We start from the raw sequence: 25,992 nt of genomic DNA, 5'->3' as shown, positions 1-25,992 counted from the left end.
CGGCGCGCCTTTTTTTTTTTAAATAACAAAAATAAAATAAATATTTAAACAGAAAAAGACTGTGCTCGCAGAGCAAAATAAAAGGTTTAAACAAAACAAATCACAAACACAAAATAATAAATACAGGTCAGGCTGGGCAGTCGCTGTCACTGTTCCTGTATATTTTTTAAATAAAGTTTCGTCTTTCTCTCGCTCCTCTCACTTCCTTCGCTTGCTCTCTCCTCTCTAACACCCACCCCGAGCTGGAGAGCTGCAGGCTTTTATATTCAGGTGACCATCTCCCGATTAGCAACAAAATTAATCACTTAATTAATTCGGGAGATGGCCACCTTCTGCACGAGTTTTCTAATTATTCCTGGCAGAGGACAAGCACCAATCTCGCCTCTGCCAGAACACGTTTACATAAAACAAAACAAGAACAAAACCCACGGCACTCGCTGTCATTTAAAATACATAACTAAACAGAACAATAATAACAGAACACACGGCACTTCACCGTCATATAAATATATAAATAAAATAAAAAACAAATACAAAATACACTGCACAGGGGCGGAGGGGGAGACCCCGATCTAAAAATAAATAAACAAATAAATAAATGTACAGGGCTCACTACCGACCTGCTACAGCCACCAATAGTTTAAAACAAGCAATCCTGGCCCGCAGGCCATCATCAGTCCCTGAAGTACTGGCCCGCAGGCCATCATCACAAGCATTCCTGGCCCGCAGTGCATCATCACTCCCTCGAGGATAAGCCTCTAAATACTAATCCATATTCTTCACGCAGCCCTAGCTCCCACCCGTGAACTGAAATGCAACAAGAAAACAATACCTGCTCATTTTTGTCATATACAACAAGTAAACAATATCTGTTCATTTTTTAAATTTTTGTTAGAATTTAAAAAAAAATTAAATATAGGCCCTATGTCAGCTATTGTAGTTTACAATAGCTTACCTGCACTGTCTATTATTATCGGTATCGGACGATATGGGTAGATAACCATCGGCTGTTGGCCAAGAAAATCTTTATCGGTGCACCCCTATTGCCAAGATATCTAACCCCACTCTTATCTAATGGTTAACTTTGAATAAGTCTATATGTACTTTTGACCCCTTAACATATTAATTTATAAACCGGAATGGAAAATGTGAGGCAAAAGTAAATCCTAGAGCTATGTCCTTAAACATCATGAACAATGAAACAGATTATGACTGATAAAGGTACTGTAACACTCATTTAATGTTCATGATACAGTTTTTTAAAAAATGTACAATTCCCCCAGGTATGGCAATATATGTGGCTCAAATGAATGTATCTATACAGTTCATAGTTGTACATAATGCAGTATGTATACTTACTGTATGGACCACATTCACAAAAACATGTTTGACACATTTATTTTGTAAAAAATCTTGGTTTCTTGTTTTTATTTTCACAAAAATGGTGCAAACTTAGCATGGGGGCAAATGCTTTGTGAATATGGATATATGACTAAAGTCTATATAGTAATCCACTTTTTTCTTCAAGGAGAATCCATCAAAGGAAATTCTAAATATCTGTAAAAGCCATGGGATCCTCCATGTAAAGCAGAAAACCTGTATTCTGTTAAAATGCCCAAATATCTTGGTTCGTGTGACAGAGGGAGTTCTTAGATGTGGACCAAGCCCCATCTGCTTTGAAAGCAAATTAAATACATACCACACAAGCAAAATTTTACTTTATGCTTAACAATTACTAGATGCATGTATGAAAAGGCCTATTGAAAATGATCAAACTCAGACTGCACTATACAGTAAAAGATTGGCAGTTTTCAGGACTGTTTCCATGGCAACAGATAATCATATTGCATATCATTTGTCTTGCTGTTTTGTTTCATATGACTTTTTTCAAATCAACTGAGAAATTATATATATACAGACGTGCTCAAATTTGTTGGTACCCTTACAACTCATTGAAATAATGCTTCATTCCTCCTGAAAAGTGATGAAATTAAAAGCTATTTTATCATGTATACTTGCATGCCTTTGGTATGTCATTATTATTTATTTCTTATTTCTTAGCAGACGCCCTTATCCAGGGCGACTTACAATTGTTACAAGATATCACATTGTACATTATTTCACATTATACAGATATCACATTATTTTACATACAATTACCCATTTATACAGTTGGATGTTTACTGGAGCAATCTAGGTAAAGTACCTTGCTCAAGGGTACAACAGCAGTGTCCCCTACTGGGGATTGAACCCACAACCCTCCGGTCAAGAGTCCAGAGCCCTAACCACTACTCCACGCTGCTGCCCTGTTTGATGTCATAGAATAAAGCAAAGACGCTGTGAAAAGAGATGAATTATTGTTTATTCTACAAAGATATTCTAAAATGGCCTGGACACATTTGTTGGTGCCCCTTAGAAAAGATAATAAATAATTGGATTATAGTGATATTTCAAACTAATTAGTTTCTTTAATTAGTATCACACATGTCTCCAATCTTGTAATCAGTCATTCAGCCTATTTAAATGGAGAAAAGTAGTCACTGTGCTGTTTGGTATCATTGTGTGCACCACACTGAACATGGACCAGAGAAAGCAAAGGAGAGAGTTGTCTGAGGAGATCAGAAAGAAAATAATAGATAAGCATGGTAAAGGTAAAGGCTACAAGACCATCTCCAAGCAGCTTGATGTACCTGTGACAACAGTTGCAAATATTATTAAGAAGTTTAAGGTCCATGGAACTGTAGGCAACCTCCATGGGCGCGGCCGCAAGAGGAAAATCGACCCCAGATTGAACAGAAGGATAGTGCGAATGGTAGAAAAAGAACCAAGGATAACTGCCAAAGAGATACAAGCTGAACTCCAAGGTGAAGGTACGTCAGTTTCTGATCGCACCATCCGTCGCTTTTTTAGTGAAAGTGGGCTCCATGGAAGAAGACCCAGGAGGACTCCACTTTTGAAAGAAAAACATAAAAAAGCCAGACTGGAATTTGCTAAAATGCATATTGACAAGCCACAATCCTTCTGGGAGAATGTCCTTTGGACAAATGAGTCAAAACTGGAGCTTTTTGACAAGTCACATCAGCTCTATGTTCAAAGAAAAGAACACCATACCTACAGTGAAACATGGAGGAGGCTCGGTTATGTTTTGGGGCTGCTTTGCTGCGCCTGGCACAGGGTGCCTTGAATCTGTGCAGGGCACAATGAAATCTCAAGACTATCAAGGCATTCTGGAGCGAAACGTACTGCCCAGTGTCAGAAAGCTCTGTCTCAGTCGCAGGTCATGGGTCCTCCAACAGGATAATGACCCAAAACACACAGCTAAAAGCACCCAAGAATGGATAAGAACAAAACATTGGACTATTCTAAAGTGGCCTTCTATGAGTCCTGATCTGAATCCTATCGAACATCTATGGAAAGAGCTGAAACTTGCAGTCTGGAGAAGGCATCCATCAAACCTGAGAAAGCTGGAGCAGTTTGATCAGGAAGAGTGGGCCAAACTACCTGTTAACAGGTGCAGAAGTCTCATTGAGAGCTACAGAAAACGTTTGATTGCAGTGATTGTCTCTAAAGGTTGTGCAACAAAATATTAGGTTAGCGGTCCCATCATTTTTGTCCATGCCATTTTCATTTGTTTTCTTATTTACAATATTTTGTTGAATAAAAAATCAAAAGCAAAGTCTGATTTCTATTAAATATGGAATAAACAATGGTGGATGCCAATTACTTTTGTCAGTTTCAAGTTATTTCAGAGAAAATTGTGCATTCTTCGTTTTTTGTGGAGGGGTACCAACAAATTTGAGCACGTCTGTATATATACACACACACACACACACACACACTGGGTCAGCTGATTGGTCTGTTCTCTACTTGTAGTGACTCTAAATATATGGTAAGAAAAAAGGTAAACAATGCAAAGTTTATCAGTTTATTTTAGCAGCATAAACATTCCTTAACATTAAATAGTTGATTCTTAAGATTTTGAAATCTTCTAAAAATGAAGAATAAAAGCTTAGGGCTACGGAGATAACAATGTTTACAGCAATGGTTAACAGCCAGCAGCTGCAAATGACGGAAAACATACTGGCTGTGTATACTTCAGGAAAATATATGTAAAGCTTTAATACACATGTATTGCCATGTAATATACAGACTTCCAGAATGTTGCCTTGGCAACTGAATAGAACCTCATTTACTTCAACAGCACCTACAGTTTCTCGGGGATTCCGACTGCGATTAGTGTTACCACAACCTCCCTTGAAACTCAACACTCACTACCAATAAAAGCTTAGGCACAGTTTAAAAGGCAATGTTCTCCTGCCAACTGCTCTTTGCTGCTGGATGTCTCACACGGTACTGAACATGATAGAATGACATGACACTCCAGCGGTGCACTCCACCTGGTTTGTGGCAAACAAAATACATCTCCCTGTTCATCTAGATTTCAAAAGTGATATATATATATATATATATATATATATATATATATATATATATATATATACAGACGTGCTCAAATTTGTTGGTACCCCTCCACAAAAAACGAAGAATGCACAATTTTCTCTGAAATAACTTGAAACTGACAAAAGTAATTGGCATCCACCATTGTTTATTCCATATTTAATAGAAATCAGACTTTGCTTTTGATTTTTTATTCAACATAATATTGTAAATAAGAAAACAAATGAAAATGGCATGGATGATGGGACCGCTAACCTAATATTTTGTTGCACAACCTTTAGAGACAATCACTGCAATCAAACGTTTTCTGTAGCTCTCAATGAGACTTCTGCACCTGTTAACAGGTAGTTTGGCCCACTCTTCCTGAGCAAACTGCTCCAGCTGTCTCAGGTTTGATGGGTACCTTCTCCAGACTGCAAGTTTCAGCTCTTTCCATAGATGTTCGATAGGATTCAGATCAGGACTCATAGAAGACCACTTCAGAATAGTCCAATGTTTTGTTCTTATCCATTCTTGGGTGCTTTTAGCTGTGTGTTTTGGGTCATTATCCTGTTGGAGGACCCATGACCTGCAACTGAGACAGAGCTTTCTGACACTGGGCAGTACGTTTCACTCCAGAATGCCTTGATAGTCTTGAGATTTCATTGTGCCCTGCACAGATTCAAGGCACCCTGTGCCAGGCGCAGCAAAGCAGCCCCAAAACATAACCGAGCCTCATCCATGTTTCACTGTAGGTATGGTGTTCTTTTCTTTGAAAGCTTCATTTTTTCGTCTGTGAACATAGAGCTGATCATTGTGACACAATGATACCAAACAGCACAGTGACTACTTTTCTCCATTTAAATAGGCTGAATGACTGATTACAAGATTGGAGACATGTGTGATACTAATTAAAGAAACTAATTAGTTTGAAATATCACTATAATCCAATTATTTATTATCTTTTCTAAGGGGCACCAACAAATGTGTCCAGGCCATTTTAGAATATCTTTGTAGAATAAGCAATAATTCATCTCTTTTCACAGCTTCTTTGCTTTATTCTATGACATACCAAAGGCATGCAAGTATACATGATAAAATAGCTTGAGCACGTCTGTATATATATAATTTCTCAGTTGATTTGAAAAAAGTCATATAAAACAAAACAGCAAGACAAATGATATGCAATATGATTATCTGTTGCCATGGAAACAGTCCTGAAAACTGCCAATCTTTTACTGTATAGTGCAGTCTGAGTTTGATCATTTTCAATAGGCCTTTTCATACATGCATCTAGTAATTGTTAAGCATAAAGTAAAATTTTGCTTGTGTGGTATGTATTTAATTTGCTTTCAAAGCAGATGGGGCTTGGTCCACATCTAAGAACTCCCTCTGTCACACGAACCAAGATATTTGGGCATTTTAACAGAATACAGGTTTTCTGCTTTACATGGAGGATCCCATGGCTTTTACAGATATTTAGGATTTCCTTTGATGGATTCTCCTTGAAGAAAAAAGTGGATTACTATATAGACTTTAGTCATATATCCATATTCACAAAGCATTTGCCCCCATGCTAAGTTTGCACCATTTTTGTGAAAATAAAAACAAGAAACCAAGATTTTTTACAAAATAAATGTGTCAAACATGTTTTTGTGAATGTGGTCCATACAGTAAGTATACATACTGCATTATGTACAACTATGAACTGTATAGATACATTCATTTGAGCCACATATATTGCCATACCTGGGGGAATTGTACATTTTTTAAAAACTGTATCATGAACATTAAATGAGTGTTACAGTACCTTTATCAGTCATAATCTGTTTCATTGTTCATGATGTTTAAGGACATAGCTCTAGGATTTACTTTTGCCTCACATTTTCCATTCCGGTTTATAAATTAATATGTTAAGGGGTCAAAAGTACATATAGACTTATTCAAAGTTAACCATTAGATAAGAGTGGGGTTAGATATCTTGGCAATAGGGGTGCACCGATAAAGATTTTCTTGGCCAACAGCCGATGGTTATCTACCCATATCGTCCGATACCGATAATAATAGACAGTGCAGGTAAGCTATTGTAAACTAGTTTGAAATATCACTATAATACAATTATTTATTATCTTTTCTAAGGGGTACCAACAAATGTGTCCAGGCCATTTTAGAATATCTTTGTAGAATAAGCAATAATTCATCTCTTTTCACAGCTTCTTTGCTTTATTCTATGACATACCAAAGGCATGCAAGTATACATGATAAAATAGCTTTTAATTTCATCACGTTTCAGGAGGAATGAAGCATTATTTCAATGAGTTGTAAGGGTACCAACAAATTTGAGCACGTCTGTATATATATATATATATATATATATATATATATATATATATTTCAGAATATATAAGTTGTTGAAGTACATGTTCAAGTCCTACACAATATTTGTTGTAAATGTAGACAGAATGCATCACTTCCTGTAGTATTTACTTGCATTAGTTATACTGTATTTATTTACATTCTGCCTAGTAGTTCCAGAATTCTGAAAAACTCAGTCTGACCATTTGTAATTGACTGTACAATAGAATCTGGAAGTCAATGTATGTTCTTCCTCTTTCCATGGGGCACATTAAATCCGAGATATAAAAACACACATTTGTCTCACTGCATAAATACATGACCAACTATTGCAAGGTGAAAATGAAACACAGCGACATGTGGTGCAGGGGATTATAGAATGACCTAATTAAGCAGGCGACTCAAAGCCACTCCTCATCCCTAGATTTTCTAATTGATTATAAACACAGATATGGTACAGACTTAAACCTAATCTCTCCCACCCCCACTAACCTAATCGCTCCCACCCCCACTAACAAGGACCCTAACCTTAATACTCCTCCTTAAAACAAATACTTTGAGAAACAAAAATTATCTGACATGTATTTGTTAAATACGTGTATCTGACCTGTTTGAAAGAGCTGGCACAGGGGCTCCTGAGTGGCGCTCCTCGTGGAGTGCAGGAAGCGCTCTATAGTCTGGAGGTCGCTGGTTCGAGTCCAGGCTATTCCACTGCTGACCGTGGACAGGAGTTCCCAGGGGGCAGCGCACAATTGGCTGAGCACCGCCAGGGTGGGGAGAGCCTAGGTCGGCCAGGGTGTCCTCAGCTCACCACGCACCAACGACCCTAGTAAACTGGCCGGAGTGCCTGCGGGCTTGCCTGTAAGCTACCCAGAGCTGCGTGGTCCTTCAATGCTGAAGCTCTGAGGTGGCTGCATGGCAGGCCCGCAGAGTGAGAAGAAGCGGACGACTGACCCCACGCGTGTGTTGTTATTATTATTATTATTATTATTATTATTTATTTCTTAGCAGACGCCCTTATCCAGGGCGACTTACAATCGTAAGCAAATACATTTCAAGTGTTACAATACAAGTAATACAATAAAAGCAAGAAATACAATAACTTTTGTTCAAGTGTGACAAACCACAATTCAATACAGCAGATAATAGTGATAGTTACATCAGGATATGATTAAATAGTGATAGTTACATAAGGATATGATTAAATACAAAATACTACAGGTTAAACACATTCTGAAGTACAGGATTAAATGCAGTAAGATAGGGGGCAGATAAGAGCAAAATAAAGCACATTTAAATGAAGGGTGATAGTGTCCCAGGATACAAACAGAGGAGTTCTACAGGTGCTGTTTGAAGAGGTGAGTCTTAAGGAGGCGCCGGAATGTGGTCAGGGACTGGGCAGTCCTGACATCTGTAGGAAGGTCATTCCACCACTGTGGAGCAAGGGTGGAGAAGGAGCGGGATCTGGAGGCAGGGGAGCGTAGAGGAGGTAGAGCAAGTCTTCTAGTGGAGGCGGAGCGGAGAGGTCGAGTGGGGGTGTAGGGAGAGATGAGGGTCTGGAGGTAGCTGGGTGCAGTCTGGTCAAGGCATCTGTAGGCCAGTACAAGAGTCTTGAACTGGATGCGAGCGGTGATCGGGAGCCAGTGGAGCGAGCGGAGTAGTGGAGTAGTGTGGGCGAAGCGAGGCAGAGAGAACACCAGGCAGGCAGCAGAGTTCTGGATGAGCTGGAGCGGACGGGTGGCGGACGCAGGGAAGCCAGCCAGGAGGGAGTTGCAGTAGTCTAGGCGGGAGAGTACCAGGGCCTGGACCAGGAGCTGGGTAGCATAGTTTGTGAGGAAGGGTCGGATTCTTCGGATGTTGCTCAGGAAGAATCTGCAAGTGCGTGCCAGAGTGGAGATGTGCTGGGAATAAGAGAGGCAGGGGTCCAGGGTGACTCCAAGGTTCTTAGCAGAGGAAGAGGGAGAGAGTGTGGCAGATTAAAGAGGAACAGAGATAGAGAGATCAGAGGAGGGGGAGGAGGAGGGAAAGAAAAGGAGGTCAGATTTAGAGAGGTTGAGTTTGAGGTGATGCGAGTGCATCCAGGAGGAAATAGCAGACAGACAGGTAGAGATACGGGAGGAGATGGTGGAGTCAGAGGTGGGGAAGGAGAGGAAAATCTGAGCATCATCAGCATAGAAATGGTATGAGAAGCCATAGGATGCGATGAGGGGGCCCAGGGAGCGGGTGTAGAGAGAGAACAGGAGAGGACCCAAGACTGACCCTTGGGGGACTCCAGTTAAGAGAGGGTGAGGTGTGGAGGTTGCTTCACGCCAGGTTACCTGGTAAGTGCGGTTGGAGAGGTAGGAGGAGAACCAGGCCAGAGCAGTGCCAGAGATCCCCAGGTCAGCAAGAGATGATAGTAGAATAGAGTGATCAACAGTGTCAAAGGCAGCAGAGAAGTCGAGGAGAATTAGGACAGAGGAGAAAGAGGCAGCTCGGGCACACTTAAGTGAGTTGGTGACAGACAGGAGGGTGGTTTCGGTGGAGTGAGCAGAGCGGAAGCCAGATTGGAGAGGGTCAAGCAGAGAGTGGTTGGACAGGAAAGCAGAGAGCTGGCGGTGTACAGTACGCTCGAGGGTTTTGGAGAGGAAGGGTAGGAGGGAGACAGGACGGTAGCTCTGGAGGGAGGTGGGGTCGAGGGTAGGTTTTTTGAGGAGGGGAGTGATAGAGGCTTTTTTGAAGGCAGAGGGAAAGATACCAGAAAGTAGAGAGGTGTTGAGGAGGGAGGAGATGAAGGGGAGTAGAGCAGGAGCAGCAGCTTGAAAGAGGTGAGTGGGGAGGGAGTCCAAGGCACACGTGGTGGGTTTGTGACCCTGGAGCAGGGAGGAGAGGTCAGAGTCTGAGAGGGGCAAGAAGGTGGAGAAGGAGGGCGAGTTAGTAGGGGATGTAGTGGGTGTAGGGGTTGGAGCAGGAGGGGGTGCGGGGGAGGGAGAGGTGTTAAAGAGTTTGCGGATATCTGAGATTTTAGAAGAGAAGAAGGAGGCAAAGTCATCAGGGGAGATAGAGGAGGGAGGAGGAGGTGGGGGAGGGTCTGTCTTCGTCTCTCTCGAGTCAGCACGGCAGTGACAGTGGTGACCCGGGTTGAAATAAAAATAATTGTTGATTCGTCCTCCAGTGTGTTGATGCTGGTAATCCTTTCCAATTATTTTTTTTTGTTATAAAAAATATCCTTTTCCCTTGAAGGCTATTACTATAAATAGGACTGCAGATGTCTGAATGAAACTAGTTTTCAGCTGATAGACTGTTGGCCTATTACATTTTCCCATTAAAACTATTATTGATTCAACAACACAAACACTGTGTTAAAATCGATTCTTTTAAGAACCTTTTTAATGATGGGCAAAACTGTAAATCAATTATAAAAACAAACAGTCTACAAAGAAAAAACAAAAAACAAATATCATACCATTTCTCCATATTTGTGCTATACATTACTAGAACATCTGTTGTAAGCTCTATACATGTTGTAAGCACAGATTGCTTACCTGGTTACATATCTTGAGCGACAAACAAGGACAAGGAGAATAAAGCACATTTAAAAAGGACTTACCATGAGGAAAAGGATTGGGCTGCACCACATGAAGGAAAGCGTGTACCATGTGAAAAAGGATTCCTATAGGTCCAGGTTCAAAATATGCATGCGTTTCATAAACTCCAGAGGGAACAAACCCAAAATCCAAAGTTCCCTGTGGCGATTTCTGCATTGAAGTTTGGCTTCCACATAGAGTACAGCCCCACAGCATCAGTAAGATCAACCCTGCTTTACCAATCATGATTGCCAGTGTTCATACAGATTAAGATTTCAGGAATATTTTGTTTCTTGTCAGAATTTTTGAAGAACAAAAGGGTTACATTTAAATTGTACTTCCTTAGCTGATGTGATGAATTAATTGCTAACAGCTCTCCCAGGGTTGGATATTTGTCCACTGGAATAAAACACAAAAACAAAAGCTTCTCAATCCTCTTCTTTACAGTATTAAGTGTGTATCCATGAGTGTGTGTGGGTGTGTGTGCACTCTTCAGTTCTAAATGACAAGTGGATTTCTGTGGGAGCTCTTAACAGAACGGAGCCACTGCACCATCTCTGGCAGTGATGGGAAACAACGGCTCAGACAAGCACCTCTCCTATTGGAAAGGCCCGAGACACAGCAAGAAACCTGAAACACAGAAAACAAAGACAAATGAGCTACTGTAGAATCTTTGAAGGAAATGCCATAAGCACCAAGATAAACAGTAACTGTATACTTTACAGTACAGGATTTACAGTAAACCCCAGTAATATGCTCCTGTTAGCACTCTGTAGCCTCCATCCTTTACCACAATCCAAAATACTGTAAATATGTTTACTTCCTCTCCGCAAGTGAGCATTTTGCAAAGGAACTGGAAGCAGATACATTTACCATTTAGAATCTTGCTTACTAAAAAAATCTACCAATGCTTTTAATATGGTTAACTTTTATGAGGGATCAACCATTTAAACTATTTAAACCCAGAAGCCTTTTTTTTTTTTTTTTGCAAGATTCTACTATAACTACCAACTGCAGATACAAAAGCAAAACACCAGGATCACCAACCAAATTATTCTGTGCATCAGCATTAACATCAAGGTAAATGAACATGCCTGGTTGTGCATTAAAGTATCTGGCTTTTGCTTTTTTTCTTAGCTGGGTTTTTTTTCCCTGTCAGGTGGATTAAAACTATTCTTTTTCTATAAGAATACAACACAGTTGGCACCAACACAGGTTCAGGAAGTGAACAGATAAAATGTCCAGCTGTACTGTGGGAACCCTATTGCACCCATAAACACAGCCAAGGAAGAACAGTAAAATTAACATGGAGAAACAGAACTTGCTATTTCTGTCTAATAGATATTAATATTATTAATGTCTTAGCAGATGCCCTTATCCAGGGCGACTTACAATTGTTACAAGATATCACATTATCTTTTACATACAATTTCATTATTTTTTTTACACATTATTTTTACATACAATTGCCCATTTATACAGTTGGGTTTTTACTGGAGCAATCTAGGTAAAGTACCTTGCTCAAGTGTACAGCAGCAGTGTCCCCAACCAGGGATTGAACCCACGACCCTCCGGTCAAGAGTCCAGAGCCCTAACCACTACTCCACACTGCTGCCCATATACTGCCAAATATCACAGAAATCTAATTTAGCATCAACACAATGATTTGTTTAAAAAGTACTTCAAAAGTACTTGGACTGATAGTGTGTCCTTAAATACTTCCTACAATTACCCACTAGTGGTTTTATCTTTTATTTTGTCAAGAGCAATGACAGCCAACAACAATCCCAATGATATAAGCCATTCCTCTGAAACAGAAACAATCAGGGCTTTTCAATAAGTCTGGCATTAACCTGTATTTTGGATTTAGAAATGTAATAAAGGAGGGGGTGGGGGTAACTGGTGCAATTGATGAATTCACCAGTCTACAGTATCACACTGTATGCAGAAATGCAGTAATGAACCAGCTGCAGTAGGAGAGAATTCCCTGTGGAGATCGTTTAAGGATATCCATGACCTTTTAGAGCACAGGATTTCAAACTGTGGGACACACCACCCTGGGGGAGCGCGACAAGGTTATTAGGGGGGCGCCAATACCTGACTGGAAAATCATTTTTTCGGACTTCCTGGCGATTGTAAAACCTCCACGGTAAATGGCAGACTCAGTGGGCTCCAGGATGATTGACTCAATCAACTACACAGGGATCATGTTTAATCTGACCAATCCCGTCCACAGAGCTTGTGTCATTTCAGCGACTCTATCACCCAGCCCTCCTTCATTTGACAGTGCAACGGCGCCAGGTTTTAACATCAAATACATTTTGTTCACAAACAAAATCAAATAAAAAAATTAAAAACTAGATTTAGATACACCTGCAGTTTATAAAACGGGGGGGGGGGGGGGGGGGGGGTCTTAGTTTTTAGTTAAAAAAATTAAGCTGGACAAATGTTACAATTACTGTTCATAACTGCTTATTCACTTAGTCACTTATTAAAATGTTGCACCCTCATTTTCTGGTTCTTTATTCTGCTTTTAAATGCTAAAATAAGGACTTGGGGGATTTAAAAGCTCATTTAGTTGTTTCACAGCAAAACACTGTAAATTAAACTGATTTTATAACTATTATTATTGTAGTATTGTTAATAAAGTATACCTTTTATTTCACAAACATAAACAAACTGAAATTTCAATGATCGTAGATTAAAAGCACTAAGGGCATTACTACTTGTAAAAACAGGCCGTGATATAAATAAAAGGTATACTGTAATAATAATAGTACAATCAGTTTAATTTACGGGGTTTGGCTGTGAAACAATTAAATGGGCTTTTAAATCTTCCACGTCTTTACTTTCCAAATGTGGAATGAACAAGAATACGTGACTATGTATTGATGTTAATACAATTATGAATAGTGATTGTAATAAAGTGTATCCATCTTAAATATATATATATCTTATAACTTTATGAAAGGTTAGTCGCTTATTTAAATGTTGCACCTTTGCCGCTGTCCCAGCTGCACTGTATCCTGTTAGAACCTACAGCACGCTCAATGCTACAATATTGTAACGACCCGCCAATTTCCATCACTGCAAGACTTATTGACTGTCCCGTTTGTTTGTCTTTTATGTTCCTGTATTACATAATGTTTTGCTTTGTCACGCCACTAGCTGGGGAGGGGGTTGCCAATCTGTCCGGGTTCACCAATCCTGCACATGCATTTGTACCCCCAGAATGCAAGGGATTGGTGAAGGTGGATGGAGGGCTCGGTTTAATGCAAAGAGATAAACAGGAGTGCATTCCTGAGCGCAGTTGTGTGAGTGACAGAGGCTGTCTCTGTGAGAGCGAGAGGTAGAATGGAATTTAGCACAGAGAGGTTTTTATTATTTTGTTTTGCTTTGGCGTGGTCCTTAATTGTTTATTTGACCTGTGCTATAATTCGAGCATGAAGCTACTGCCTGTGTGGAGCCTGCTTTCATTTTACACACGATGTTACAATGCATTAGTAAGACCTCACCTAGAATATTGTGTTCAGTTCTGGTCACCTCGCTACAAAAAGGATATTGCTGCTCTAGAAGAGTGCAAAGAAGAGCGACCAAAATTATCCCGGGTTTAAAAGGCATGTCGTATGCAGACAGGCTAAAAGAATTGAATCTATTCAGTGAACAAAGAAGACTATGCGCCGATCTGATTCAAGCATTCAAAATTCTAAAAGGTATTGACAATATTCGACCTGAAAAAAAGAAACAAGGACCAGGGGGTCACAAATGGAGATTAGATAAAGGGGCATTCAGAACAGAATTTCTCTTTTTTACACAGAGAATTTTGTGGGTCTGGAACCAACTATCCAGTAATGTTGTTGAAGCCGGGATTGACCCTGGGATCCTTTAAGAAGCTGCTTGATGAGATTCTGGGATCAATGAGCTACTAACAACCAAACGAGCAAAATGGGCCGAATGGCCTCCTCTCATTTGTAAACTTTCTTATGTTTTTATGTTACAATATGTTATTTTAGGAAAATCACATTTTTCTAAATATTGTACTGTTTACTAGAAGGGGGGTGCAGCAAAAAAAAAAGTCTCTGAAGGGAACCCCTGTTTTAGAGGCTCAAGAATAAAGTGGTTCTTCAAATAAAAAATGCAGCAGCTAAAATCTAAATCAAAATACCTTGTTTTGAAGTAAAATGTAAGCAAACCCACCAGGGTGCAACATCTTTTAGATAATACATTGGTAACTGTATTTTTTTACCCACAGTTGTATCTGGTTTCAGCAGATGTCCATTAGATCAGTAAGGGATTGTTTAAGATTTTATTTAATACTGTCTTTTATGCCCATTCTAAAAATATCACCTCAATAGGCGATTCTGTCACATATTATGAACAATGTCATTTATAACAACCTACTAGAATTTACAGCGCTGTCTCGGTTTTTATCAAATGCAAAAAAATAAAAAAATACATAAATAAAATAAAATCGCCACACATACACAATGCACCCTTTAGTTATCGATTAAGTATAACATTAGTAAAGAATGAAGCAGACTGTATCTTTAATGAAAGTCAATACGCTGTCATAGTCATAGCAGCTATTGTATTGATTTAAACACAGAGGCATTCCGATTTAATAGACTCCCCCCATCCACTCCACCTCCACCTCTTTGTCACTATAGAACACTGCACACAAGTAGAAAGGATAGAACTTGAGGGATTCTTTCTGAATGGCTTCTGGGTCAGAAACCCCATTAAAGTGCATTAAACTGGTCAGTGCAGTGGAAGACACAGGATTTCATTCCATATTGTTTGAGGGGACTGTTGAAATTTACAGAAAAAAATAATAGGGAAGCATCTGGCTGAGCTGAATTACGCTGCATTGCTTGCGACATGCGGTTGTCAAACAGAATTACCCTCTTTGGTAACATGATGTTCACTGAAACAGTGGAGAAGGACTGCTCTTGCAATTAACAAAAACAGCTTCTCTTACTTGCCAACAGAATAGTTTACATGGCATTGTTTATTGGAAATGTTAGGGTGTCTTGTTTACTTGGCCATTTCTTTTGAAGGATATACAGTAGTGATACAGGCATATTTCCACCTGTTTGCATATACCGAGGGAACTGCTTGTCCAATTATGAGGAAACTTGCAAATTATCACCTTTAGCACAAGTTGTTAAGAGTATCAGACTGTGGGGGTATACAGATATCTGTCTATCTGTATATCATTTACTTTACAGTTTGTGATCTAATGATAGCTTACATTAATGTTTATGTATGCACAAGATGCTTAACCTCAAAAAGTACTATAAATAAAAAAATGAGACAACTACTAGACGTGAACATTGGGGCAGTGGGGGGTGAAAGCAAGGGGCACTGCACTTTTTTCATAAACAGCTTTGCTAGCAAAGTGTATAGATGAACGCTAGAACCAAATGATGCATATTATAACATGTAATGCTTGGCCAAAGCGCTTCAATTCTACCCCAACATTGTTTATATTGATTGAAGATTAAAAGCATGCTTGTATGTAAAGCGGATTCAGCTTTCTTCTCAACGAGCAGCAGTAATGACCAGCCTACAGTGATCATGACAAGCTGACCTCAAGAACATTACATAAACCAGATAAAGACTAGTGTTCTCATGTTTGTACCAGGCTACAGACAAGCCACACTTAACTGATAAGCACTACAAATAGAAACCCCAGGAAGCCTCTACTATGGTCAAATGGAAATCACACTGTCTCCAGGTCTCTCAGTACATTTAGAACATGTTTAATGCTGCTTAGTGTCTGTTTAAAGAGTAAATAAATAATGTATCCACTGCAACAAATTCAATATAGATTTACACTAATATAAAACATAAATGACACATACATACATACACAACTTTCCAGCAAAAAAACAGATGGGCGATTTTGGGTGTGGCATGTCTTGCCAGCTTTACCCAACTTAATCCCCTTGTTTACTCGGAATACATGAATCAACTCCTCTTCAAAAATCAGCAAAAGATTTTAATAAGGAAGCAGCCTCAGAATTGCAGCGGTGCCACAAAGTCTGATCCATTTTATAGGAATTGCTCATTTTACCCCCTCACTGGTAGTCAGAGGGATTTTACATTACAATCGTGGCAAGTATCTGTTCAGCGATGCCAAGATATTTAGTGTGTAGGGGGTATGAATAAATACACTTATACAATGCATATCTGTATCTACAAGAGGCTAAAACTACATACAATTAATATAATATGTTACTAATACATAAACTTCTTGTGTCATCATAACTGAGAAGTTTTTGTGATCAAATATAAAGCATCCCGGCAACACAAAATTCCAGATAGGATTGTCTGTAAACATGAAGTAAAATGGATAGAAAACAGTGATTGTAAACTGGAAAAAGCAATCTTTAACATGTATTGTTAACATTTTTTTCAAATATAGCAACAAAATGGTTCACTTTTATTGGACAACACAAATAATAAAAAAGTCACAGAAGAAACTGTGTAGCAAATGTGAAAACACTGAGGTGGATTTTCAAAAGCTTTTACACAAAAGAGTAAATAAATTATCTATTATTGATAGTGCCAGAGGTTAAAACCATGATGCTGTAAAACTGTTATTTTTTACTAAAAGTAACAGCCTGAACAGACCTTGACAGAGGGATTAACAGCATAACATTGTATGCCAAATATGTCAAGGTGTTCTCTCTATCATGCGTAAACCTTAACTGAAGCAGTTTGTGATATGAGCAGTCCAGGGATGGTTAATAATTATAAGATAGAGATGGATTTATTTGCTACTGTATGACAGGACTCATGGCACAATTTAAATACTTCCACTGTTCAAATCCATCCTTCCCTACTCAGATTCGAAACACTGGATAGCTACTATAGTGGTATAGAATAATACACAACCAACTCTACACAAAAAAAGGCTGTTACATTATACCCAGGCGGTGGTGCCAATAAACCACGCTCAGCATTGTATTCATTATAATATATGGTAACAAAGGCGAGAATAAACTCCAGCGATAAAGATGTTCTACCTATATCGGCCAATACTGATAGGACAGATAAAGAGGCATTCAAAACAGAAAACAGGAGGCACTTTTTTACACAGAGAATTGTGGGAGTCTGGAACCAACTCCCCAGAAATGTTGTTGAAGCTGACACCCTGGGATCCTTCAAGAAGCTGCTTGATGAGATTCTGGGATCAATAAGCTATTAGTCTTTGTAAGTCGCCTTGGATAAAGGCGTCTGCTAAATAAACAAATAATAATATTAATGATATCTGGCGCATCCAGTAAAGGCACTCTGCGTGGAGTGCAGGATGTGCCCTATAGCCTGGAGATCGCTGGCTCAAGTCCAGGTTATGCTATTGCTGATCGTGGCTGGGAGTTCCCAGGGGGCGGTGCACAGTTGGCCGAGCACCGCCCGGGTGGGGAGAGCTCAGGTCGGCAGGGTAATCCTCGGTTCACCGCGCACCAGCGACTCCTGTGGCCGACAGGGCGCCTGCGGGTCTGCTACAGAAGCCACTCAGATCTGTGTTGTCCTCCGGCACTATGGGTCTGGTGGCTTCGCTGTAGACCTGCAGCGCGAATAAAGACGGCTTGACGGGACATGTTTCGGACGACGTGTGTGTCTGCTGCCGTTTCCCAAGTCGGCGTGGGAGTTGCAGCGATGAGCCAGGATAAAAATAATAATTGGGCATTCCAAATTGGGGAGAAAGCTGAGGTAAAAATCACTGGTGATAACTAAATTTAAAATAAATAAATAATAATTTAACAACCTGGCAGTCTGCGCTAACTAAGAGGACTTGTTTTGCTGTTGGAACGCAGAGAGAGCTTTTTAAAAAAAGAATAATATTCTATTCACAGTTCATCGTTGGATTTAATGTAGCATCAAGTCTATTCTGCTGCACACAACTCGGGCTATCTTATTGTTGTCTTCAGATATTAAAAAAAAAAAATCCAAACACTGCTCTTTTGATGATGTCAGAGCCAATTTGCATGTGGCGCAACGTTTTCTGCCAGCTCGCATAAAATATATTCGCTAGATGATTTTCCAGTTTTTTTTTTTTTTTACTTGCTCGCGTCTAGCAAGTATATTCTACCGAGCAAGCACCTTAAATGGAAATGAAACTTGAACCAGTTACATAATAATAAGGGGCAGCAGTGTGGAGTAGTGGTTAGGGCTCTGGACTCTTGACCAGAGGTTCATGGGTTCAATCCCAAGTGGGAGACTCTGCTGCTGTACCCTTGAGCAAGGTACCTAGATTGCTTCAGTAAAAAACCCAACTGTATAAATGGGTAGTTGTATGTAAAAATAATGTGGTATCTTGTAACAATTGTAAGTCACCCTGGATAAGGGTTTCAGCTAAGAAATAATAGTAATATTTCTTTACAGATATTTTTAGTTTACATTTTATTAGAAATGTTCTACCGCATTTATTTATTGAAAAACAATTTGGTTTCTTTGGTGTGCTGACGCAATATATTTAAAAAAATAGGTTTTGGAGTAGCGTATTTGAAAGCGAGTCACGCAAATGGGCCCCCGAAGGGAAAACACACCACTGCAAAGAACGCTTCTGTTTGGAAGATTACTAATGCTTTTGCTGTTTATTAACGATTTCTGTGTATTATTGTTTAGTTATTGTATTTACTTAGTTGTTTATTTATGATTACCAATTATCTATTTGGTTATTGTTTATTTATGATTACTGGCCTTCTCCTCCTTTATTTAAATCAACCTGTTTCAGGAATATATATATTTTTTTTCTCTTTTTAGTATTTTATACACCTTATGTTTCAGTAAGCGTTATTAATTACTGAATATGCCTTTTGCACTGTAACTTATTGATAACAAAGTGCAACCCCACCACGGCCTGCATGGCCTGTGAAAACGCAGGAATTAGTTATGCAGTTTGATTTTATTTGGGGATTTGATATTTGTTTGCACATTTATTTTGCGCATCTGTTTATTTTGCACTTGGTGTTTTTTGGTTTTATATATATATATATATATATATAAAAAACAGACTGACTGCTTCTCCTTTATATCCTGCACCTGGTCCTAATTTACAATTACTATCCAGGTGCAGGGGATAATTAAACAATAGAACAATTAATAAATTAAACAATAATGCAAAACAATTAAATTAACACAAATGTGCATTCGCACATGTTTTTTTCCTGCAGGATTAACCCCCTCCCTGCTGTGTTACACTCCCCCCCCCCCCCCCCTTGTCTTTTCAAGACACCGGCCATTCGACGGCCACCTCCCTCCACCCTTAAAAGACCACCCACCCTCAAGTCCACAAATGTCAATTTTCGCCCTCTTCCACGGGCGGGTTTGAGGGTGGGTTGGTCCCTCCGGCGTTTCCAGGGAGGGACCCAGACGGCTTGTCCAGGGCGACCACAGCGCAGGCCGGTGACCAGGAGCACGGACTGGCAGGCAGAGGCGCGTGGCTGTGGACCGGCGCAGCGATGTCTGGGATTCCAGGGGGAGCGGAGCAGTAGGCAGGGGGAGTGGAGCAGTAGGCAGGGGGAGCGGAGCAGTAGGTAGGGGGAACGGAGCAACCAGCAGGGGGAGCACCAGCGACGTCTGCCGTTTGCGCAGTGACGTCTTCCTCCTGCGCAGCGACGTCTGGGATTCCAGGGGGAGTGGAGCAAGGGACCAAGCAAGTGACTGTGTCTGGCTGTACTGCGACCTGGGAGCCAGGTCAAGCGGAGGGAGGTCTGGGCATTCCGGTGTGGTGTCCACACTGCCAGGACAAGGGCAACGCCGGACTGGCTTGCAGGGGTGGCGGCACATCCTCCCCCTTGACTTGCAACAGTTGCTCCTCCCCTCTGGGCTCTGGAAGCGGCGGCTCCTCCCCTTTGGGCTCTGGGAGCGGTGGCTCCTCCCCTCTGGGGTCTGGGAGCGGCGGCTCCTCCCCTCTGAGGTCTGGGAGCGACGGCTCCTCCCCTCTGAGGTCTGGGAGCGGCGGCTCCTCCCCTCTGGGCTCTGGGAGCGGCGGCTCCTCCCCTCTGGGCTCTCGGGACGGCAGTGCCTACTGCTCCACTCCCCCTGCCTACTGCTCCGCTCCCCCTGGAATCCCAGACATCGCTGCGCCGGTCCACAGCCACGCGCCTCTGCCTGCCAGTCCGTGCTCCTGGTCACCGGCCTGCGCTGTGGTCGCCCTGGACAAGCCGTCTGGGTCCCTCCCTGGAAACGCCGGAGGGACCTAGCAGCTCTGTGAACTCCGGCTCCGGCAGCCCTAACTCCATTCTCCATCTCTTCGTCTGCTCCTTCTGAGCAGCGGTGTTTCTATTGATGTGCTCGATCAATTCTTTAAAATCCATTTCTTGGTCTCTAGGCCACCATATGTAACAGAACTCGCACCACTCACGGTTCGTTGCCCCTTTAAAAACACTGACCCAGGAACAGGAAATGCAATTTTAACTGCACTGACGCGCTAATTTTAATTCACAAAACACAAAATCAAAATAAATAAAATACAAATAAACACTTAGATCTTAAATGAGCACTAACTAAACACACCGGAACCTCAACTATATGGCAGGACGGCTAAGCCGTTTACCTGCTAAACACCAAAACACTACTTTAAACTTACTTTTTTTTGTCCTTTTTAATGACTGCTTGGAAGCAGCGCACCCCTTCTGCCTCCTTCTCCTCAGCAGCCCTGAACAGACTGCTTCTCCTTTATACCCTGCACCTGGTCCTAATTTACAATTACTATCCAGGTGCAGGGGATAATTAAACAATAGAACAATTAACAAATTAAATTAAACAATAATGCAAAACAATTAAATTAAAACAAATGTGCATTCGCACATGTTTTTTCCTGCAGGGAGGATTAACCCCCTCCCTGCTGTGTTACAATATATATATATATATATATATATATATATATATATATATATATATATATATATATATATATATATATATATACAGCTCTGGAAAAAATTAAGAGACCACTGCAAAATGATCAGTTTCTCTGGTTTTACTATTTATAGGTATGTGTTTGGGTAAAATGAACATTTTTGTTTTATTCTATAAACTACTGACAACATTTCTCCCAAATTCCAAATAAAAATATTGTCATTTAGAGCATTTATTTGCAGAAAATGACAACTGGTCAATGGGGTTCAGGTCTGGAGATTGGGCTGGCCATGACAGGGTCTTGATCTGGTGGTCCTCCATCCACACCTTGATTGACCTGGCTGTGTGGCATGGAGCATTGTCCTGCTGGAAAAACCAATCCTCAGAGTTGGGGAACATTGTCAGAGCAGAAGGAAGCAAGTTTTCTTCCAGGACAACCTTGTACTTGGCTTGATTCATGCGTCCTTCACAAAGACAAATCTGCCCGATTCCAGCCTTGCTGAAGCACCCCCAGATGAGTCCAATTTTCAGCTTTGCCCAACACCTGGTCGTCTAATGGTTAGACGGAGACCTGGAGAGGCCTACAAGCCACAGTGTCTCGCACCCACTGTGAAATGTGGTGGAGGATCGGTGATGATCTGGGGGTGCTTCAGCAAGTCTGGAATCGGGCAGCTTTGGCATGAATTGGACATTTTGGACATTTTCTTTCAATCAGAGCATGCGCATTAAACAATTTCACATCACTGGAATGGACAGGAAGGGCGCCAGGACTAGAAATACGCTCGTTACAGCTTTCCATGCAAGTGTCGAATAAAATGTCGCTGTGAGTAAAAAATAAAACCACCTGTAGTGAGCGAGCTTGTCATGTGAGTAAAAAATAAAACCACCTGTAGCGAGCGAGCTTGTCATACGAGTAAAAACTTCTTAAAAGTCGACATCAACCGTTTTCCACAGCATTTGTCGCACATATATATTTTCCTATTCGCGTAAGTTTTACCGAGCTTAAAAGTAGGTCATTAGTATAGTAAGCGTGCCTGACCAAACATTATATTCTGTTCTGGAAGAAATTCAAGCATGAATATCAGTGTGCATTATCGGCTAAAATAACAAAAACTGCCAATTGACTCTATTACACATGGCATACATTTAATAATAATAATAATAATAATAATAATAATAATAATAATAATAATAATAATAATATAGATACCATAAGCCCATATGGACTATCAGTATTTGTAACTAGATAACCTATTATACTGTTGTGTTTATACAGGGTAAGGACATTTTTAAGTAACTAACATACCCAAAATCTAGGCTGACATGTTATACAGTATATTTACATTTTAAACCCAAACCCTGTATGATAGATAGTATGTACAATACAGTTTTCAAATATCTGTTTTTTTCAAATTACATTTTTTTCAAGGCTGGAAGTTGGAACAGAAAAAAAGAAACAATATGCACTTGAAAAGGCCTTGACCTACTCTGCAGTCACTTTCCTAAAACTAAGGCTAAAAATGCACAGAAAGCAGAAACCGAGATAACCGAGTACTCTCTTTTAAACCTTAGTGGTGTCTATACCTTTTATGAGCCTCTGAAAAGAGGGATAGTGCTTTTTTTATTATTATTTCATTCAATTCAAGTTTCCATCAAAGGCAAGAACATTGTTACTTCCTATAGCTGAGCTGCTTGTGTTACTCTGTAGGATTATGAAATGTATAGGAGCAGAACCCCACCATTTACAAAAATATGATTTGCAGGAGGCAATTTTGGTTGCAATGCCTAAAGGTGGTAGAGCACTGTTACCTCTCTGTCAATGTGAACTAACCACACACACAACAGGCTGTAGTTTGAGTTCGTTTTTGCATGTAGCTAGTATAAAACCCTTTACTCTGTCTCAGATTTTAAACATAGAAGACTGTGAACTCCTCCTACACAAAGCAACAGGACGGAAAGGTTTCATCATTGAGGACGTTTATTTATTATTAACTGGTCATTATCTCGTTAACAGAAACAAGTCATTAAGTCAGCTCATTCATTTTCTTGGACTTCTACAGATAGGGTTATGATACATACCTCAAGAAACGTTCACTTTTAAATTTACGTTATTTTTTGTCTACTAACGTACAAACAGCAATTTCACAGCCATGGCATGATGATACAAGTTACACAAAAGACACAAGGGTCACTAGGGTTCTAGCTGTGGTTGTCACACAATGTTCCCACTCATTTCACTCTGAGAACTTGAGAGAGGAAAATATCAGTTTTCCACAATCCACAGGGAATGATGCCCCCCCCCCCCCTTTTTTTTTTTTTTAAGTGAAATCTGCATCCACAATTTCCATTATATAATTGTAACTCTTGAACTAGAGCTAGTGCAGTACTTAACCCCCCCCCCCCCCCCCCCCCCAATTGATTTTTAAATTATAAATTATATTTTAAAAAAATCTTAGAAAAATCATTGCAACTCAGAGTTTGCACTATTCCAAATGGATAATGTTGAAAGTAATTTGGCTTTATTTGCTCTATCAGCGATTATTCCCTGGTCCACCTACAACAGGTCATTAAAAAAACAATAGGGCATTTTAAAATCCAGAACCAAAATATCAATCAGCCACTGCAAACGAGCACGGAGAGAGAACCCTGGTAATGCATCACTATTCATGGTTGAATACATTGCATCTTTAATAAAAACGGGTTTGAATACACTGAATCAAACCAAGCCTCAATCCTACAAACGACTGTTAAATCAAAAACAAAATCAGGTCAGTGGGAAAATGACCCAATTGTCAAAAAAAAAAAAAAAAAAAAAAAAAAAAAAAGTAGTCTAGTTGTGCGATGTATAGCTTTTATGTCGAGAACACACCCACGTAGGCACGGGAGAATAATTTGAACAGTCAAATACATACTGGTTGCTGCAGCCACCTGTACGGCACTAGAAAATGAAAAATATCTTAACTGCCTAGTATTCAAGGGTCACTTATTTACATCCAGATTTTGCTAGTGCTTTAGGGTGTAATGATAAAATAAAAAAAGAACAGACTAATAAATAAAATTGCCATCCCAGATATAATTCGATATATAAAGCAGCTGAACAACTGTGTTGGATCAAATCGTTTTTAAATAGATTAACAGTAATAGCAACATAACATTTGTTTGTTAAAAAAATAAATAAAATTTTTTTTTTTTTAAAAAATAAAAAAATACAAAGAAACTTTGTTTTGCCCAACTTATTCTTTTCTCTGCTGATACACTTTACGATCACTTTGATCCTTTTATTTTATTGTAGTTGACACCAGATCAGGCATGCTGTTATGAAGCATTTAGTTTATGAAGTAAAAGAAATAGCATAATTTAAATTTAAATGTTTGAAAATTGTCTCGTAGTGATACTAACAGAAACATTTAAAACTCACTGACAAACGTCTGAACTTTTTAGTTTAGTAAAAACATTGAGAAAGTCTTCGAGACCAAACGTTTGTAATTGGTTTCTTTTTAGTATTGCTACATATCTCAACACTGGGTATACAGTATTTGTAGTTACGGATAATTAAAAATGGTCCTGCAAAAACAGCGAAGAAACCCCATTGTCCTTCAATCAGTAGTCTGGGGGATCGACTCCGGGTATGCAGAGGACTCTCATACTGTTGTCATGAACACACATTCTGTAAGTTTTTCGAGATTATATATATATATATATATATATATATATATATATATATATATATACGGTAACGGTGGTAAGGCAAATAAATAAAATGGTAAAATGAAAACTGGTCACTTTTAAATTAAGCCAACCAGTGCTTCATTCGTCACAAACCCCGCTTGTAGTATGCATCAAACTTAGAGCAATGGTGTAAATACGGCAATCTGCTATTAGTATTACTCGTCATGTTCTCTAAATACACATTCAGATCAAACATACAGTAATCCTTGAAAGGTTATGTTGTTAAATACTATACGATCCCATTCCTCAATATTCTCTCTAATTTAAAAATGTCCCTGAAACGACATACCTTTGTGGGAATGTTTAATCTCTACATTACAATAAAGTAGCCTACCCAACAGGAAAAGCTATCTCCTATTTTCAAACCCTATTAAAAAATATATTTAAAAAAAACAGCAGCTACTGTACTTACCTTTATTCTTGAGCTTGACACATTAACACATAAATACGTTTAAGTAGCAAATAAACTGGTTATAGTTAATCTATGTTTTTCATTGTGATAATATATTTAAAACTCTACCTTCTCTCGCCACTCGGAGATAAAGGTTTTACTCTCAGTTTTCAAACTCTCAGGAACCCCAGGAGCCGCTTCTCCGTCCTACAGCCAATAAAAAAAAACCCCTCTACGTCACGGCAAACTCCTGTATTAACCACAAAGGATCATCTGGTTTTGCATGGAGCGTTTTCTTTTTGAGATCGATTCGAGACGCGGTGAGAAACTCATGAGTCCTTTGTTACTGCTGCCGAAAGCAGACATTCTTTTGAATACATACACTCTGCATCAGCATCCAAATCAAGCTGGTTTTTTTTGTTTGTTTTCTGGACCTCCACTGCCAGCCTAGGCTATGTTAGGGCAAAACGTTTGTTCCAATTGATTTGATGTGTAGCTATAAAGCAAAACTCGCCAATGATATGCGTTTTTGTTGGTTGTTTGATTCTAAATAAACAATCTAATCAAGAGGCTGTTTTTTCACCAGAGTGATACAGTGCATTTAGGACTTGTGTTCTGTGGGCCTCTTGCCACTGTTTTTTT

At 39.8% G+C, this 25,992-nt stretch overlaps 1 protein-coding gene across 20 annotated transcripts in view; it reads right to left on the bottom strand.

Moving 5' to 3' along the window:
- LOC117421337 (prominin-1-A-like) overlaps window positions 1-25,712 on the bottom strand; it is a 104,822-nt gene extending 79,110 nt beyond the window's left edge. For 8 of the 20 annotated variants that reach the window (XM_059035397.1, XM_059035415.1, XM_034035610.3 and 5 more), the window contains exons 1-2: window positions 25,372-25,710; window positions 10,382-10,988 (exon numbers count right to left, since the gene is read on the bottom strand). In XM_059035397.1, coding sequence (XP_058891380.1) covers window positions 10,382-10,604 — 223 coding nt within the window. In that variant the 5' untranslated portion in view covers window positions 10,605-10,988; window positions 25,372-25,710. Of the gene's footprint in view, window positions 1-10,381; window positions 10,989-25,371 lie in introns of all 20 variants that reach the window. The other 12 variants (XM_059035344.1, XM_059035388.1, XM_059035365.1 and 9 more) reach the window with 5 other exon arrangements.
- Between the last annotated feature and the right edge of the window lie 280 nt (window positions 25,713-25,992).

Source organism: Acipenser ruthenus, chromosome 1 (genome assembly GCF_902713425.1).
Source record: "Acipenser ruthenus chromosome 1, fAciRut3.2 maternal haplotype, whole genome shotgun sequence".
NCBI classification, from domain to species: Eukaryota; Metazoa; Chordata; class Actinopteri; order Acipenseriformes; family Acipenseridae; genus Acipenser; species Acipenser ruthenus.
Note: the sequence above shows the minus strand (reverse complement) of the source record. Positions and strands in the feature narration are given on the sequence as shown.